Here is a 19,384-nt window from a genome sequence, read left to right as displayed (position 1 = left end):
TAAAAGTGAAAAGAAGGAAAGAACGTGTGAAAGTGTAAGAGAAAGTCACATGTTTGGTGTTGAGAGAAGAAAAAACGGAAGAAGAGTGAAAGAAGCGAAAATGAAGCAAAACACACGAATTGAAATGACATTTTTTGGTTTCACACATCTATCTGATGTCCGAGCCGAGAATATCTAGATGTGGAGCTAACTTTCTTAGTGGACATTACTCGAATCGAGATCTTACTTAAGAAAATCAAATATTTACCACTTGAACCAACTTGCCTGCCTTATAATGTAAGAGATAATAACCATGATGTTGCAAACTTTGTGTGGCTTCACTATATAATGTGACACTTTATTTTCTGCTCAACTTCTTAGATTCCTTTTATAGTGAAATGAAATTGATGGAATATTAATTTCAACTATATGTAATACTTTGTTTTACATAGTTTTTTGATAAAAGAAAGATGAATACAAATTTGTTTTTCTTTACCATAATTATATGTTTTTTAAATTAAAAATGGTTGATCATGTGGTGTAAGACTGATCAAATCTCACACATTGTATAACATTAAAATTAGATTATAGAGATCAATCACTTACTTAAGATTAAGTTTAAAAAATTTATTTCATGTCTTAGTCATTAATTTTAAGGAAATCTAATAACGTATTTATTAATTTAAACTATTGGATATCTTTATAATGAATGACTAAGATGTAGAGTAAGTTATTTCATTTTACACTTGGAGTAAGTTGATCTCTTCCCTAAAATCATCATTAAAAAGAAAAGGTAAATAGTAAAAAAGAAGAGTTGTTAAGTACATGACTTTGTTGTCCTCAATTTCGTCTTATACGTTGTCTCCCGCAAATAAAAATATGTTATATTAATTAAAAAAATTAAACCATTACTACTTTTGTTATTTTTACTTCATTTTCATTAATATAAAATAGTATATGAAGCATAATTTGAGATAATAGATATATACTTGTTAACCATTCACTTAATGCTAGTTTTATTGTAAATTAAATATATAATAACTAATAGCCAATGAAATATTTGACAACTCTATGTACCATAATCATGTATTGATAGTTTATGATTAAATGAAGGGAAGTTTTTATTTTGTTGTTTGAGAAGTAGATGGAATGAGAAGATAGTTATAATTATATTATTAGTAATCTATAACTTGGTTTAATCTTTTAGCCTAGATTAAGAGGCAAGAAAAAATGGAGGGATTGAAATAGGATGGAATAAACTCCATCTTAAATACAAACAATGGTAACTAATGCTTTTTGAAATGAATACTTTCCTAAACATAACCAAATATAGCCATAAAAAATACTATACATTTTTTGAGATGAATCATTACTTTTGATGGTATCAAATCTTATATGATTAAGAATAACAATGTTTTTTTGAATAATTTTAAAGTTTTGATACCATCTACAAAATACATCAATAATTTTAAGGAGACGTTGTTTAAATTACTCTTCTACTATTTTATAATTGACCAAAAACAATGAAAAGATATTGACATTTATACTATTTGTATAAATTCACTAAAACTCGAAGGTGTGATTCACTCTTTAATAAACTATTATAAGCTAAGAACTTATTTCATTTTGTACATATCAATAATTTTGATTCAATCAGCTAATTGATCAACTCTTAACATTCAACTCCTACCTTTTCAACTAGTTTGTTAGCTTATAAGTTACAAGTAACTTATAAGCATTCAACTCCCCTAAGATCTAGTTGTGCTAAACAACTAATATCACTATTAATTCTCTTTCCTTTTTGTCAAATATTCTCAAATATACATACACAAGCAAGGGAAGAGCACAAAGGACCCAAATATACAGGGTGAGAATAATGACTAAAGAGGATAATATTGTTGATAATTAACAAAAATTAATGGGTAGGTCTTTGATTCACAATTCAAATTTACAATGTTTTTTTCTGTCATATCTATTAACTAACTGATTCCTGAAGAACAACACCCCAATGTTAAGTTCACCACTAATTCTCAACAGGGTTAATTAAAAGCCATCTTGCAGATTCAGAACATCCATGACTCCTCCATGTACACAGTAAAAGCATGCACTCTAGCTACATAATTATTCAAAATTTATAGTAACAGCTCTCTGTGAAAGAAAAAACTATTCCATGCAGGTTTGGAGAATGCTACTAAATTTAATGGTAAATGGAAGCTCAGAATTTACAGAAACCTTATAGCGCCACCGATGAGTACAGGCAACCCAAGAAGATTAAATGCTCAGAACTATCTTATACAATCACAACAAAACCTGCAAATGTAAATAATAATGAAGCCTGTGAACTTGCTGAGGAACCAAAAACCAAGTATATATATATAATTTTCACACCCATAAATAAGTACTGGGCATGATAAGGCGGGATAAATTCAGTACGGAAATCATATAGAAAATTGGACACAAACTTCTTCCTCCTAATAATTTTTCTTTGAAGTGGTTGGTGTTCAGATACTAGATGGTTTATGAATAAAATAAAATAAACTTGGAAGTAGAGGGTGAAGAAAGAAATGGTTATGCAACACATGCTAAACCTTTATATAGTTATTTCTGATACCAATGATGGCGACTGGTGAAACTCGCTATGAATATTTTCATCCAATTTGAGAGAACAAATTATTGATAAAGATTCGTCTATTCATCTAAGATTACTTTTCGGAAGATTTACATCCATTAAAAAAGAAATACTATACTACCAAACCTCGCCCCCTTTCCCGTTGGCATTAAACTACGTTTATAAAAAGGGGTGAAAGCTTAATATCATATTGTAAGGCTTGTAGCTGAGAAAAGGTATCCAGAGCTCAAGAAGTCAAGATAACCCACCTCTGATGCATAAGCAATTTGTAGTCACCTGCCTTGAACCACTCTATAATGTAGGACCAGGTCTTCATTTTTCTTCCATACATAAGTTTTTGCTGTGGCTAAGCTCATTTCAGGAGGCAAAACCTGGAAATAACCCAAAAAGCTGGCTAAATGCACATTACTTCAATGTAAAATAATATTGTATTAAACATCCTCTTAATTTAGGTCAAACAATATATTTTTTAAAGAAAAAAGGAACTGCCGTCTTCAAAATAATCATAGGATATATAAATTGAAAAACTACACTAAACAAAAAATTGAAAACAAATTTGGGAGCATAAAACAATTATAACTACAGATAGAGCACAATTACTATTATCTATTTTAAGACTTAAATATTGTCTTGAGGCTACAGTTGGGAGCCCATGATATATGGAAATTCGTGTTCATAAATAAGTGGGCAGACCAGCAGAGTAGATTAATTATTTAAGTCTGAAGACGTGGTCCTTTTCAAGTCTCATTATCTGCTCAGATGACCTACAAGATGACTAATAATTGTTGTTTGAGTTGAAGCGAAGTTTTGGAACCAATTGTTTCAAGTCAAGGATTATAAGTATACGGTACAATGGTACATTGAACTGATTTTCAGGATAAGCGGACCAAAAACATTTAACCCACATTTAAGCTACAGACCAAGATTTTGTTCATTGACTCCATTCACTCTAAAAGTAAATCTAAGCTGTGACTTTGCAAATGCAACCATAATCGAAAGTGCCGTAGGAAGAACATAATTCTAAGGATACATGATGAACTCAATAATTTACAGAAAACATGGCAATGAGAAACCAACAATGTCAATCAGGTTAGCAAAAGGATCTAGAAGGCAATGAGCATATATTGAAGAGCAGGACAACTATCAGCATCTAGAAGGAAATTGTTATAAATAATGTCATAATACAGCATTGAAAAGAACATATAACTTGCCTGATTGTTGCACAATATTTCAATAGAAGGTCTAAGCTTTTGCCAAGATTTAAATCCAGATCGGAAAGATCCATCCCCAACTGCTTGAACTTGTAACTGTGATCCAGCAAGTCCAGGGGAAAAACTTCCATCGACTACACTATCCAAAGGTTTGTCAAGCACCATCTTTTCTACTACATAATTAATAACCTATACCGACAAGAAAAGGAAAAAGCAAAGTTGATCACTCAGATATGCATTGTCTACCAGGTAGAAACATACCTACAGGCTCCACACACAAGCAAAACAAAAAACATCAAATCCTTTTGGAAAGCACGATCAAAGTTAAACAACCCATGTAAAGATTATTAAAAAAACTATTATTTCCAAATTGTCAATTAGTATAAAGATCAAGACTTACCTTGTGAATTCTTAATATACGTGGGGCACTTAGCTTCCCTTGTGTGAGGATCTGGGCTGTAGATCCTTCACATGGGTGCAAATAGAAACTGCATCTGCAGACATTATCACACAAAAATCTATGTTAGAGAGAACATTATATAACTGGTCAGAGACCAATGATGATCAAGCAAAAGATTGTCAATTTGTCATCATACTTAAACAATCAAAATCATAGACAATGTTCCATTTGTTTTCCATATTTATAAAATCAAGAAAACATATTCAATAATTTGAAGGCAATAACCATTTAAAAGTGCAAAAAAATGTTAGAACGTGTTTGGTAAATATATAAAACCAAGCAAGAGATGCCACTGGAAAAGATTCCTGTGACTTCTTAAGCAGATAACAGTTGATTTCAGGGATAATAACTATTTTAAGTACCACCATATTTTTTAGGATTCAAGTATAAAATACTTCCATATTTTTTTAGGATTCAAATATCAAGTTCTCATTTAGAAAACAATGATAAATTGATACCTGCAACTTAGACTCATCAAAACATGCTTAAGATATGACTGAGAGCTATAAAAGAACAATAACAAACAGCTTCTCATATGCCATGCAGTTACGCAAATTGTAACAAGTGTGGTCCCTTCCTTTAAATTACGAACATGTGTTAACGCAATAATCTAGAGATGGAAAAAATGAAGAGGCAGACAAAAACTCACTTAGTAGCTTCTCTGGAAGGTAACCGGTTATTCAAAAGACAGTCCAAACACCACCCGGGGAAGTCTTTCTCATCCTCAGTTCCATCTAAATCTGTAACTCTTTTTCTCCATGGACCTCCTTCAGTGCCCTCCGTAATGATGGAAGGAATGGAAACTACTGGGAATTCAAACGGAGGATAAACCATAACATCATTCTCAGAATTACCATCAACATCAATTCTTGAATGGGCAAGACTTCTAGCAGCAATATCCTTGCCGGATAACAATTCTGAATTAGCTAGAGCTGGGGATCCTATTCTCTGTTTTCGTTTTATCAACCAATGAGCCAAGAGCCCTTTAAGGGTTTCCCAACCCAAATTAACCTGCAGAAAAACAGGTATTAATTGAGATTTTTGATAGCAATCTACAGAAATATTCTAATAATGTCATTGTACGATGAACCTCCCACTTCATGAAACTATATAAGCACATAGCATAATGGAACTCATCCAATGCCAGATCAACAGAAATATAAACTTTAAATGCATCCATGTCCATGATACCAGCACCATGACAAGAATCATCTCAGATTAAGCAAGAACGACTAACATAGGAGGATGGTTATGTGCCATTGACTGTAATGGATTCCACATAGATGAAGATGAATGCTATTAATAGTTGTATAAACTTGACATCGATAATAGTTGTCAATAATAACATGCAAATAGTTGGAGAAAGTTGATACTATTTGCTACAGAGTACCAAAACTAGGAGCAAAATCATTGTAATAAGAAATTTAAGATAAAGGTGGGTAAATTGCTTATAACAACAAAGCAATACCTTATCATCTTCAGGCTTGCCTGCAATGTTAAGCTCGGCTGAATACATCTCTGCATAAAAGCACGTGACTTGTTATGCCGATAACACTTTATGTCAGTAATACTAGCTATTTTATGTACCACCATGTTTTTTTAGGATTCAAGTGTAAACTACTCCCATATGAGTCTCTAGAATCAAGTTCTAATTTAGAAAACAGTGATAAATTGATAGCTGCAACTTTGAATCATCAGAACATGCTTAATATATGACGGAGGGCTATAACAAAAAAATATATTACTATCATGTCAGGCAACTATGCCACATTAATAAAGATATGCAAATTGCAACTAGGGTGGTTTCTTCCTTTCAGGTCCAAACATGTGCTAATGTAATAATTAGAGATCAAAATGAAGACGCAGACAAAAAAATTACTTAGTGGCTTCTCTGGAAGGTAACCGGTTATTCAAAAGGCAGTCCAGACACCACCCGGGAAAGTCTTTCTCATCCTCAGTTCCATCTAAATCTGCAACTCTTTTTCTCCATTGACCTCCTTCACTGCCCTCCGTAATAATGGAAGGAAGGGAAGCGACTGGAAACTCAAACGGAGGATAAACCATGATGTCATTCTCAGAATTACCATCAACAACAGTTCTTGAATGGGCAAGACTTCTAGCAGCAATATCCTTTCCAGATAACAATTCCCCATTAGCTTGAGCTGGGGATCCCATTCTTTGCTTTCGTTTTATCAACCAATCAGTCAAGATCCCTTTAAGGGTTTCCAAACCCAAATTAACCTGCAGAATAACAAAGCATTGATTTGGATAGTTGACACTTGATAGTAAAGTACAGGAAACATTCTAGTGATGTCATTGTATGCATTCCAATGTCAGTTCAACATAAATATAATTTAAATGCGTTCATATTACCGTGACTGGAATTGTTTCAGATTAAGCAAGAATATGGACTAACATAGGACGACGGTTATGTGCCACTAAATGCAATGGACCCCATGTAGATGAAGATGGTTGTTATTAATAGTTGTATAAAGTTGAAATCAATAGTTGTAGTCAATAGCAGCAAGCAAATAGTTGACAAAGTTAATACTAATTGTTATGGCATACCAAACCCTAGGAGCAGACTCATTGTAATAAGAAATATAAGATAAATGCAGGTAAATTGCTTATAAAAACAAAGCAATACCTTATCATCTTCAGGCTTGCCTGCAATGTTAAGCTCGGCTGAATACATCTCTGCATAAAAGCACTGGGGAGTGTCCAAATGGACAGACAAACTTCCAAGCCTGGTATCCACAGAGAACCATGTGCCAATGCTAACCTGAAGCAGCATGGGCAGCATTTAAAATAAAGCCAGGCAGAGCTACCAAACTACTATAAATCATTGATCTTATGTTACCAGATAGAAAGTGTTTCTGAAAATGAAATTCATGATGTAAAGCAGTAACCATACCATTTCAAATAGCTCTTCCTTTTTCTCCTCAAATGAAACCTAAATAGTCCACAAGTAAAACATGAGCTATCATGAACTCATAAATGAGCGATATCAGGTACAGTTGAAATTTGCAAATATCAATCACTACAGCCAAGCTCCTTCCCTAGCAAACAAGATTATCATGCAAATTAGCAAATGAAAATACAACCAGTTGTCACCTTTCCATAATCTTCAACTGCAGCACCTTTAGTGATCTCCCACAGCTTCACTGAACCAGAAGTATCCTATACCAAAAGCCATTTATCAGTTTAGAAGATAACAGATAAAGACTATCAGAAGAATGTATACCAATATTAACATGTTTGACATAATAACATGAACGGAAAACAACGAGCTTACCTTCGTCAGTACATGTCTCTTATTGTTTAAAACTTCATGTTGGACTATTGCAGGGGTGCCCGAGATAGTTAAGGTAGGTTCTTTATATACAGGAACCTATTAGCAGTTGTAATTTTGACAACAAATAAACAATTATTAGTTCCACAAAAATAGAAAGAACTAAAAGAAAATTTATTTTCAAACAAAAACTTGTTTAGAAGTCCAATTCCATCATATCCCCAACTAGGTAGCACTAATATGGGATTCTAAACTAACATGCTTTATCTAGAAAATTCAAATGTATATATGCAACTGATATTCTGAGTTCCCAAGCAACACTACACTCTGAAGATAAACAACAACAAAGCCTTTTCACACTAGGTGGATTCACATATGTGGATTAAACAATGCCATTGTGTTATCATACACCATGCCTTTAAAAATGTTGTTTATATCTAACATACATGGGTAGATTTTTCCAGAAAAGTAATGTGGTGATTTTTTTTCAGAAGTAAATGTAACATACAGGAGTAGATCCTTCCATCGACACCCTTGCTCTTGAAAAGGACAAGTTTCCAGCTAAAAAAGAATTGCCTCTTTGGAAAATCTTTTGAGGGTTGTATCCTTCAGCGGGCCATCTGTGAACGGAAGAATCTGTTGACGCAACCCATATGCTATCATCATGTAAAGCCAATTGAACAATAGGGTGCTCGCCTGTGCAAAGCAAACTACTCTCTCTCGTTTGCAGATCTGTCAAGTATAACTTAAGAAATAAAAGAATAGAGCATTAGAAAAACGAGTTTCACAAGTTAAACAGAACATGGAGATAATAATTAAAAACATAATATTAATGTAATTTTTAATGGAAAGTCACACTCACTGAAAAGTCTCTTCCACCACTATAAACGTGACTAAATGTTGGGGTGCTGGCGAGTGCCCATACAGAATCTGTATGAACTGCATAAGAATGCACACACCTCTGCTGGCCTATATCCCACAGCCTACGGGGAAAGATGGAAAGATTATTGTCAACCACATAACACAACAAAACAACTAAAAATGCTTATAACACCATATGATACATTACCTTATCATAGAGTCTGAAGATCCTGATAAACAATACCTGCGCTAATGAATGTTAAAAATATCACAGCTCACTTGTCAGAAAAATGTTATACTTAGATATCCACAAACCTGCCAGTGGAATCCAAAAGCAGAGCCCTGATGTTATCTGTATGCCCTTTTAGCTTCAGAGTCTTTGATCCAGATCTTGTGTCCCATACACGCACAACCTAGAAAACAACAAAAAACACATAAATAAAGCATGCACTCAAGGTCTGAGTCAAAATACCATAATGAAGCCAATGAAATGCAAGCTACTAAAGTTCAAGCATAAAGTTCCAAAGGTAATAACCAAAGCCACAACAAGTCAGGACATAAATCTGAACATCAAAGTCACATTGTACCTTTTCTGTGCCACCAGAGACAAGCATTGTTCCACCTTCATTCATTGCCAATGCATAAACCGACTCCTTGTGGCCTTTGGCAGAAATTGGAATATACCCTTCTGTTTGAGTAGTCTGCACAGATATATTGTTGCTTGAGCCGACGGTATGTAAGTTGCCAGAACCCTTCATACCATTTGAAGAATCATCAACCATAGTATCACTAAACTTAGAGACCGGAGCCAGCGCAGCATCAAGATCCCATATAAAGACCTCTCCACCAAGGCCACCAGAGGCAACAATATTGCTCTAAAACGCACAACACTATCAAAGGATCAGAAAATGGATTTGATAACGATACGTAGTATCTATCTGATTCAATGTGGAACAAATAGAAACAAGAAGATGCACCTATTATTAATTGACTAACTTAATAGGAAGCATACAATGTTTGAAGTACATTACATTTTTTCCGGCTGCTGCAAGGCAAGTAACATAATCAGAGTGTTGGCGAAGCGTCCTAGTACAAGTTCCATTGGACAAAGCATTCCATGTCTGGCACAAACATTCAGAACGGCAGTTAGAAAAGGAGAGTAAATAATCATGTCAGTACTAGTATCATATCATAAAAGCAAGGATTGATGAAAATAAATAACAGCTACAACAAACCTTAAGGGTCGTATCTGAAGAACATGAAACAAGTGTATTATCACCAACAATAACTGCATCATTAACCTGCAAGGATAAATTAATATTTATATATCGACCATAACATTTTCCGCTATGAACGTAATCGCGTAGCCGATAATCCATCGAGAATCGAATCGTGATAGATCAGTTATGCGCCTCATGCTATAAATTACGTTGGTAACATGTTTTGTGGGTATGAAGGACTCAGAATTTCCATTTCCTATTAATGTAATACATATTAATTAAATGTTTATCAAACGGGATTTTGGAGTTTAGGGGATAATGTAAAGTTAAAGGATGATTATAGGCTCGGGAAGATGGGAGCATTAGCATAGAGAGCATAAAGGATTGACTAGATTTCGAGAAAGTAGCTGCTGCAATTTCTAGTACTATAAAATAATTAGAGAAGAAAAAATGCTTCAACCAGATAAGATGGCCAAAGGAGACTTCAGTAAAAAAAACATCACTTATAGGTTCCACATAATCAAATACCAAACATCCAACATTGAGACATTTCATACATAGCATGGTAAAAAGATCTCCATACTGCAGCATATACTTTCTTAAATGTTTTTTATCTGACCACCGAGATTAGCCATTCAAGTATACAAAAATGCATTATTAACATGAAATCCACTTAAATACCCATTGTAGGGAGGATTTAGCTTCACCAAGTAACAGTGGTAAAGAAACATTTCTGTCTTCATGAATGTATTAAATTAAATGTCACTTAACAAATGGAGGGGAAGAAAATTTGAAAAGAAAGATAACCGAGATAAGGATTACCCAATCCACATGAGATTCAAAGGTAGCAGAGCATGTTGCTACATCCTCAGATAGTGCCCATCGTTTTAGCCTGCCATCACGGCTTCCAGTGAAGAGATAATCAGACCCATCAGATACTGCATACTTAAGTACAGCCAAACCATTTATGCCTGCACAATGCTGCAGAAAAGAACCCATTGTCAAATGAAAATATTGACAGGCACAGAGCAGCTAAAAGTATCTCCAATGGAGGTTGCATAGATCTTTTTACAATTGTTGCAAAAGAGTTGCATGGCTAATAGATAGACAAAAACCATGGTAAGGTGTATGCAACAGCGGCATAGATTTAATATGGGACCAACAAACTTAATTATAGAAATGTGTTAATACTTTAAGTTGAAAGAAATAAATGTGAATAAAGTATAAATATGTTGGGTAACTTGTAAGGTAAGTCTAATGACATTTTTAAGAGTTGTGTGGTTGGAGTGGCCTCGTGGAGAGTTGCTTGAGTTGCATAAAGTAAAGAGAAATGGAATTGCATGGTAGAGACCAATAATGCCAACTCAAGAGAGTTGCATTGTTGGAGATGCTCTAAGAAAACTTTCAAAATTGAAAGGATTTCAACCAAAACAAGTAACATCGATGCAAATATAGAATCTATGGCATGCCACCTTGAAGCAAAACTCTAAGTACAGAGCCGAAAAGAGTCAGGTATAATAGTGTCCTACAAACTATTGATGAAGCTCCAATTGGTTAGAAGGTAGAATAGTGGGTAAATATGAAAAATTAAAGGGGGAAATATGCAAACAACCAGAGTCTAACTCAAACATTAAAAGAGAGAATAACCAGAGTCTAAATCTATCATTAAGAACCCAATAGGTCTCAACAAGTTGGCAGGTTTAGATGCAAAATGTCTGAGGGGAAAGTGTCCAATAACAAGAAGCAACCATGAAACTTGCCTGTTTTTATGGCGGAAAAAAAACAAAGAAATAACGAGTTCACCTTTGTGTCATCGGAATCATTCAAAACATATGTCAACCTCTTCTCCTTACGAGGGCGATTTGAATTGTTGTTGTTTGTGTTACCCACACTAGCCACTCGGTGCATCGCGGAAACTATGACAGTGCATAAATCACATAACATTAATTGTATACACAGGAGTCAATTAAAGAGAGCAATTCCAATTAAGAAATTCAACTTAGAGGCATTTCCAATAGTGTTAAAAAGGAGGGGTGGGGGGTTGAACAGATGACGTAGTTCATTTATTTAACAAAGAAGGTTCACAGTACAGATTACAGAATAACCCTTTCAGTGGCAAAGTTTAAGACATAACCAAGCATTTCCACAGAAGTCATAAACACAAATGTCTTAGGCATCCGCATAACCAAGCAGTTCTTGAATACGCAAATCCCAACGGATTTTTTTATCAAGCTAAATTACAAATGTCATGTTTTTCAGCAGTGTATTTAAATACAAATATAATTCTACAAAATCTACTTTATAACATCCTTGTAGAACCAAAACTTCTACTGAACTTCAAGAAATGTGACCCATGCAACCTCAAATAAGACCATAACGTTACATATACGCCAACGGTCATAATGTGGCATGAAACCCTAGAATAACAATTTGCATAACCGATATCCAAGCTGAAAACTTATCCCAAGACAACTTCAACTAATCACTGCTTAGTTTGTGGACAACTGTTTTCTGCCATCAAACGAGATGGACCTCAGTTTTCTCAATATCTATAATTTGATGTCTATCCCCTTCCCAGTATCCTACAATCATGTCACAGTAACATGTGCATCCAGGGCAAATTCAACCTCATTCTTCCCTGATTCTACAGACTCTTTTCTCTATGATACTATCCGTGTGAGTTTATCAAACATTTAAGGCCCATTTGTTTAGGCTTAACAGAAGTGGTTTTGACAAAAGTTATTTACAGATGCCAAAAAATGTAACTTCTTAAAAAACCTGAATTTCAGCTACTTATTTAACTAAAATCAAACCAAATAAATGTGCAAGTGTCTGAAGTGATTGTTTCTATCAAAATAATCACTTTTCTTTCAAAAAATGCCCAAACAAACTGTTTGTTTAGGCTTAAAAAGATGCTCTAAAAATGTGACTTTTTTAGAAGCTCAAAAGTATAACTCCTATACAGATTTTTTCAGCTTATGCTTTTTAGAAATAGCCCAACCAAACCAAAAAAATAACTTTTTTATGAAAAAACCTAAACAAAGTGGCCCTTAATCGATTATTTTTAATATGAATCCAAAAACCTAAACAAACTAAAATGTGAATCTAAAACTACACAATTAACGTAATCAATCACCAAAACATAAACCGATAAATACAACCGATTGAGCTAGTTGAAGCTATAGAACACGCCAAAAATAAAATAAAAAATCATCGAAACATGACCGATTATAAGCTAAAACAAAGTTAATTGCAATTGAAATCGAAATAATCGAAATAAAGTTATAGAGAAAGAAGATGGAAGAGTAATAAACATAAAAGTAGAAATCCTATAAATTCTAACCGTGAAGAGTGAAGAGAATTGAATAGAAGTAGTTTTGTGCTTGTATATTTGTTCTTGTACTAACCAAGTTTCAGAGAGAGAAATGAAGATGAATGTGATGTATTGTAATGTAAAAATGGGCGTTGGATTTTATTCTGGTAGATCCGTTGACCCATTTTGCTCTTTTTTTCTTTAAATTAATTAAACATTTTTATGTACTATATCAACGACGTTGGTTCAAGTGGTACATATTTGATTCCCTTAAGTAATAAGAACTCGGGTTTGAGTCTTGTGGATGGAAAAAATGCTCGTTGGAAGAGTTAGCCTCACGTACATGTGGATGTTTCCAGCTCGGACATGCCTCAAGTGCGAGGATACATGTGGGAAACCAAAAAAAAAATATTAAAACCGACAAAACGTTAGCCAGTAGTGTAAGGTTTCACTCGATCTCCAATATTGAAAGTTCGGTTCCTGTGTGGATGATACTTGTTGGAAGGGATATCCACGAACCACAAAAAAGATTAGTTCTCTACCTAGACAAAACTAAGAATACCCTTATTAGTACCATAAATATATATCATAATAGATAAAAAGTGTATCGAGTATGAATTTGATAAACTGACTATGTATAAATTTTTATACTGATAGAATAATACACTCATGTTAATAATGAACCAACAAGGTGTTGGTTAGTGTGTAATTGTTGTTATATCTCCAGAAAGACTAAAATGTCAAGTGTTCAATTTTTATGAATGACATTTGTTGGAAAATACCGTCACACATCTCGAAATGGATTAGTTCATTATTTATGAGTAGGATATATCTTTGATAGTTGTAAAAAATATATTAATATTAGTGATAGAAATACATTCTTTTAGATTAGATTTTTTTATTAATGGGTTGTGCTCTTCACTTTGAAGAAGCTTGCATTTACTACAAACACATCATTCTCAATGCAATTTTTTATATAAACAAAAGTTATATTTGGAAAAGACATTATCTTAAGAAAGGTTAAGAGAGACCATTAACTTCAATAATGGTTTACATGAAGTGGTGTAATTACACTTAATGTTTACAATTTAAATAATTGAGTTGACTAATTTAATAAGTATTATCACATGGAGGAATTATGAAATAAAAATAATAAAAAATAATAGAAAATCATAATTTATAAATTCATGAAGACATTATATTTTTGGGCCAAATAAAATTATCTAAATTTTATTCTTGTAAATAAATTTTTCTAACCAAATAGTTTTATACTTGCTACATTGATGAAGATACACCAAAAAGATTGAAGGGACTTATAATAATTTTTATTGATTTGAAGAATACACGTGATAAGATGAATACATAGGTATTGTGAAAAGTTCTAGGTAAAAAATGAATTTGAATTGTCCACATTCAAATAATCAATGATAAATATAATGAGATTAAGACGAAGTCTAATAAGATTTTCATGTTGTTATAGGACTATTCATATTAGTCTTGGATATGTTTGTCGAGTATGTTCAAGAATCAGTATCACAATGTATATTTTTGGTAAATAATATTATCCTAGATAGAGAATTGAAGTTTAGAAACATATGACTTTCATATAAGTCGTAGTAAGACAAGTTACATGAAACATAAGCTTACCAAAAGATAGACATTTAAATAAGATGACAAGTGAATTGAGAAATTTTACCATACAACTATAAGATTAGTAATACTATATGAAACTAAATATTAGATAATAAAATGTCAACGAGAAAAGAAACTCAATGTCAAAGATACTATAATGTTATATTTTATTAGAGATACAAAATAAGATAGAATTATCAATTATGAATCAAATTATTATGGAGAAAAATCAGTAAATACTAAATAGAGCATTTTAAAATGAATGTTGGTTGTTTTCTAGCTGAATGAGACTAATGATTAATTTGCTTTTTCTGACTATTGGCTTAAAAGCTAAAGCTAGCCCCATGAAGAAATTATTCTCATAGGAGTACCATAAATATTATAAATGTTCATTAATACTATTCATTAAGTATTTACTATTATTAATATTAAGTTGACTTTATAACTTTATAATATCTCCTATTTCAGGAACTCTTTCATTCATCATGTTAAAACCGTTAACCCAAACAAGTTTATTTCTTACTTAATAATTAATTGGTTAGATTAGTTGGAATGTTTGGTAATTCATTTCATTATATCACACATGTTATGTTTTCATTGCATTATTACATATTTGATTTCTATCTTGCTCATTTTATATGGAACCTTTCAATTTTATTAGGAAAAAAGTATAATGACCTTAGTGTATTTGTATGCTAAAATTGGAAATCAAAAATTAAAAATGGTATATATAACAAGAAGGGGAAAAAATATTGAAAGTTTTATAACATTTATGTCTTTTTTATAATTAGTAAATGTTTGTAATTTTTAAATTTCTCTCTAAAATGTAAAATGGTGGTGCATGTACTTTTAATTTTATCAATGTATTACAATGTTAATTCTAGAAAGAGTGTAATATTTATGCACTGATAGTATAAAACTTTATACGCAATTAGGGTTGGAAACAAGCTGAACCAAGTCGAACCAGAGTTCGGCTCGGTTCAGCTCGATAAGGATTGGTTCGGCTCAAAACTCGACTCGAGTTCGGCTCGTTTAAAGTTCGTGAACTATTCGGTTCAGTTCGAATTGATTCATTTGGACAACTTAAATAGTTAATTAATTTAAAAAAATACTCCAAAACGTTTTTTTGTATATAAATATAACATTGTTTATATATATATATATATAATAATAATAAATATAAAAAAATAATATATATATACATATATATATATATAAATATATATCGAGCTAGCTCATTAATCTAACGAGTCGAATTGTATTCAACTCAAGTTCGACTCATTTATTTAACGAGCTCAATTTTTAGCTCAGGTTCGGCTCATTTGGTTCATAAACCAAGTTTACAAAGCTAAATAACAAATCGAGTTTCAAATGAATACTGAGTTGGTTCGGTTCATTGTCAGCCCTAACACAATCTGCGTATCATCTATCATTCATTTATATTACTTTTATTTAAGAGTTAATAATCATTAAAAAATGAATGGTGAATGATGTAATGACAGTATAAAAAAATTCTCATATTATCATTACATACATCTTGTAAAAATAATTGAAGAATACAAACATTGGCCTTTACATGGATTGAAAGGTCAGATCCAAGAGGATGGGCTCCACATGCATGACATTGTCCTTCATAAGGGCATTAATCCCCTTAATAGGGCTCAGCAACTCTATGATTTTAGGTAGTAAAAACTAATTTCTATGGTCTGTTATTGTTTGAACTTATTTCTAACCTTAGATCTTTGTTTTATTGGATTTAAGAATAGATACATGAGGAATGTTCTTTTTGAACAATTGTTAACTTTTTTCTATATGATTTATTGTGGTGCTTTTATGCTTTGTAATAAAGTTTGTTTGCATAATTTGTTTCTAATTATGGAGTTGGCTTTTAAGGAATAAGCTATGCTAAGAGCTATTGTGTTCGATTATTGGGAGTAATACTTATTGTGAGAGATAATCATGAATCCCGAAAGAGATTAGTTCCTTACCCAAAAAAGTGAGAGATATACTTTTGATGGTAATAAAAAAAGTATGTTAAGTATTCATCCTTATTTAATATCAAAAGAATATTATGATGTTGTAAAAATATTCGACAGAATTTATTTGGCCTCACGAAGCACAAATATGAATACGTATGTCGGATATGATCCGATACATCAACATATATTTTTTCTAAAATATAAGATATGATATATGCAATGATACGTGTATAAAATAGTAAAAAAATACATAAAATATGATAAAATTATAAGTGTAAATCAAAAGATCAAAAATAAAAAATATAATGGAAATTGTAAATTATTGTCCTCCAAAATTCCAAGTACCAAAACTAGAAAATATAATAGAATAGTTCATAAAAATGATAAAGCGTATTATATCTTATCTTTCTTTTTTGTTTTGAAAATGTATCAGATATGTATCTTCATCTTTATTTTCATTTAATTTTTTAATTTTTGGACACGATAGGGATACATATCCTTCACGAATTCGAGCATATCTGTGTCGGATACATGTCTGACACTAATATGTGAGGATGTTCAACATATCCGTACTTCAGAGATCACATACTTCAAGTTTTGACAAAAACAATTTAAGTTAGAAAGACTCATTTTTTTAGTTTAAGTAAGAATATCAATTATTCTATCATATGAGTAAGGAACTAATTTATGTGATGGTCGAGATACAAAAATGTTAGTTATGTTGCTAATAGTGGCACAACACTTAGTTCAAAGCTATATTTCTTCTCTCTTATTTCAACCTTCATTTTTGTTATTACACTTCTAAAGATTGAACTCTTGTATGCTTTCTCCATCTCAATTTTTACCTAATCATAGTCCAAAGATTTTTTTTTATTTGCCTAACATGTTAGATTTTTTTTATCATTGGTTAAATAATCAATCCTCTTAGAATCTTTGAATTTTCATACATAAAATAAAATAAGGATTGCAAACACATGCATGGATCCATGTTCTCAAATCTACTTTTTCTTTGGTATGCATTTAGAGAGTTTTCTGGTATGATAATTTTCGAGGGACTATCATTTTCTATCTGACGGAGAGAAGAGAAACTATTTATGATCTAGTGTCTTGGGACTATAATCGGTTCCTAATGCGTAAACATATAGGTTCCCATTATCGACCAATCATTTGGGTAACCACTCGTTAACCTACCTCATATTCATTATTAGTTTTAGACGCCTCATGAGTTGTCAGAATTAGATTACTTGTTTTGTAACTTTCAGATAAATATCTACTATAATTGAATTAAATCTATCATGCCACATTAATTAGAAATTAATTTCTACCATAACAATCTGGTGCATTATGAATCATCATCCTTTTTCTAAGTTAGAAAATTGACAGCTTTTTATAATACTATAAGCACATAGTTTTTGATAACTATAGGGGCTACCATTCAATATTATAAAGAAAAAGCCGAAGTCATTATCATGTTCCTTTTATTAATCTTATGATTCTTATCATTCTTATTAAACTTGTCTATATAGCTAGTGAATATGGTGACATTTGACTCATACCATAACATGGCTAAAGTAGATTTATCAAGAATTTCTCTTAGGCTATTCATTAGAGATGTTTGCATACCTCACCCTTGGCGTAAGTCAATTTGTCTTGACGATCGTTCAATTGGGTTTATCTCAGTTTATCGTTGGTCTGGTGATGAAAGGTGCAAAGCTGACATAGGCTATGCTATAGCTAAGAATTATTGGGGTCAAGGGGTAACCACAAAAGCACTTAATATTGTTGTGTCTCAAGTCTTCACTGAATTCCATGGTTTGTTAAGGTTGCAAGCTTTTGTTGATGTGAAGAATATAGCTTCTCAAAGGGTGTTAGAGAAAGTTGGGTATTGTTGTATTTGGTACAAATAATGTAACTATCTATTTACTTTATAGTTATTTCGTCCTAGATATGATTCATTAACGCGTACTGAACTCACTGTATCACATACTAATTTCGTCGTAAATGTGATAATGAAGCCATGTAATGAGAAAGATAAAGTGGAAATTGGTGGTGGAGAAGGATAATATTGAAAGAGAATATGTCACTTTATCATTTTGCCAACTAAAATTGAAGTTCATATCTTTAAAACACATTTAGAACTAGTCATAGGTTGGGTCAAGAATGCTCATAGCCTAGGTTGGCAACCTCCATTGTACTAAGAAAGGGTGGTCCCTCCCGAGTTTGAACAGAGATCAGTTGTCTCATGTTTTGTCCTATATGTTATCTCAGATCAATGAAAACATGTCATACCACTTAAAAAGTTTAAATAATCATTATTATTGTTTTTTGCTTCATTATCGTTGGCTCCGAACAACATCTAGGACAGTATATGGACAAGACATATTTGTTCCCCCAATTTAGGCTTAAGGCTTAAGGTACTATCTCTATGTCTTCAAGAGGTAGTGAAAAAAAAATATTAGGTGAGTTAGGTCCCAGAGACTCATCTGAATCATAGGGAGCCCACATCTTATATCCCAAAGTTCGTACCACTCCATGTATCACTTGTTTCTTATTGGTCAGAAAAGTAAAACAATAATTAAATATATGTTAACTTTATATCTTCTGACCAATGAAAAACGTACATGAAGTAGTACACATTTTGGAACAAAAAATGTGCTCCGGTCTCATTCATTTATGATGTGTTCTAAAATTCTAGCATTGCACTTTTTATGTGATTTATGTAACAAAATACTCAAATAATTTAAGCACAAGCATCAACTTTTTTGGTATCATAATCTTAATTAACAACAATTATGAGAGTTTGATTGC

At 32.4% G+C, this 19,384-nt stretch overlaps 1 protein-coding gene across 4 annotated transcripts; it reads right to left on the bottom strand.

Moving 5' to 3' along the window:
• On the bottom strand, positions 1,822 to 13,127 carry LOC109345776 (WD repeat-containing protein 48-like). Of its 4 annotated transcripts, XR_002107443.1 has the most exons (20): positions 12,996 to 13,127; positions 11,456 to 11,568; positions 10,475 to 10,633; positions 9,668 to 9,733; positions 9,464 to 9,553; positions 9,020 to 9,307; positions 8,748 to 8,845; positions 8,641 to 8,676; positions 8,434 to 8,554; positions 8,080 to 8,316; positions 7,575 to 7,670; positions 7,394 to 7,459; positions 7,194 to 7,232; positions 6,927 to 7,061; positions 4,929 to 5,290; positions 4,220 to 4,313; positions 3,820 to 4,008; positions 2,857 to 2,979; positions 2,212 to 2,289; positions 1,822 to 2,092 (listed from the first exon to the last, which is right to left on the bottom strand). XR_002107443.1 is itself a non-coding variant. In XM_019584966.1 (19 exons), exons 2-18 carry the CDS (start codon positions 11,558 to 11,560, stop codon positions 2,881 to 2,883), a joined length of 2,280 nt encoding a protein of 759 aa, XP_019440511.1. In that variant the 5' UTR covers positions 11,561 to 11,568; positions 12,996 to 13,127; the 3' UTR covers positions 1,822 to 2,289; positions 2,857 to 2,880. The 4 variants fall into 4 exon arrangements, 3 of the variants coding, with proteins under 3 accessions (XP_019440511.1, XP_019440510.1, XP_019440513.1); XM_019584966.1 differs by lacking the exon at positions 4,929 to 5,290 and adding an exon at positions 6,159 to 6,520 and having other exon boundaries at positions 1,822 to 2,289; XM_019584965.1 differs by having other exon boundaries at positions 1,822 to 2,289.

This window comes from Lupinus angustifolius, chromosome LG04, assembly GCF_001865875.1.
Source record: "Lupinus angustifolius cultivar Tanjil chromosome LG04, LupAngTanjil_v1.0, whole genome shotgun sequence".
NCBI classification, from domain to species: Eukaryota; Viridiplantae; Streptophyta; class Magnoliopsida; order Fabales; family Fabaceae; genus Lupinus; species Lupinus angustifolius.
Note: the sequence above shows the minus strand (reverse complement) of the source record. Positions and strands in the feature narration are given on the sequence as shown.

Bases quoted from the DNA above. Each gene is read 5' to 3' on its own strand.
- LOC109345776 (XM_019584966.1), bottom strand. From the start codon at position 11,560: ATGCACCGAGTGGCTAGTGTGGGTAACACAAACAACAACAATTCAAAT. The intron at 8,317-8,433 runs GTGAGTGTGACT...TTATTTCTTAAG, and splicing joins GTGGTGGAAGAGACTTTTCA to TTATACTTGACAGATCTGCA. The intron at 7,062-7,193 runs GTATGGTTACTG...ATGCTGCTTCAG, and splicing joins AGGAAGAGCTATTTGAAATG to GTTAGCATTGGCACATGGTT.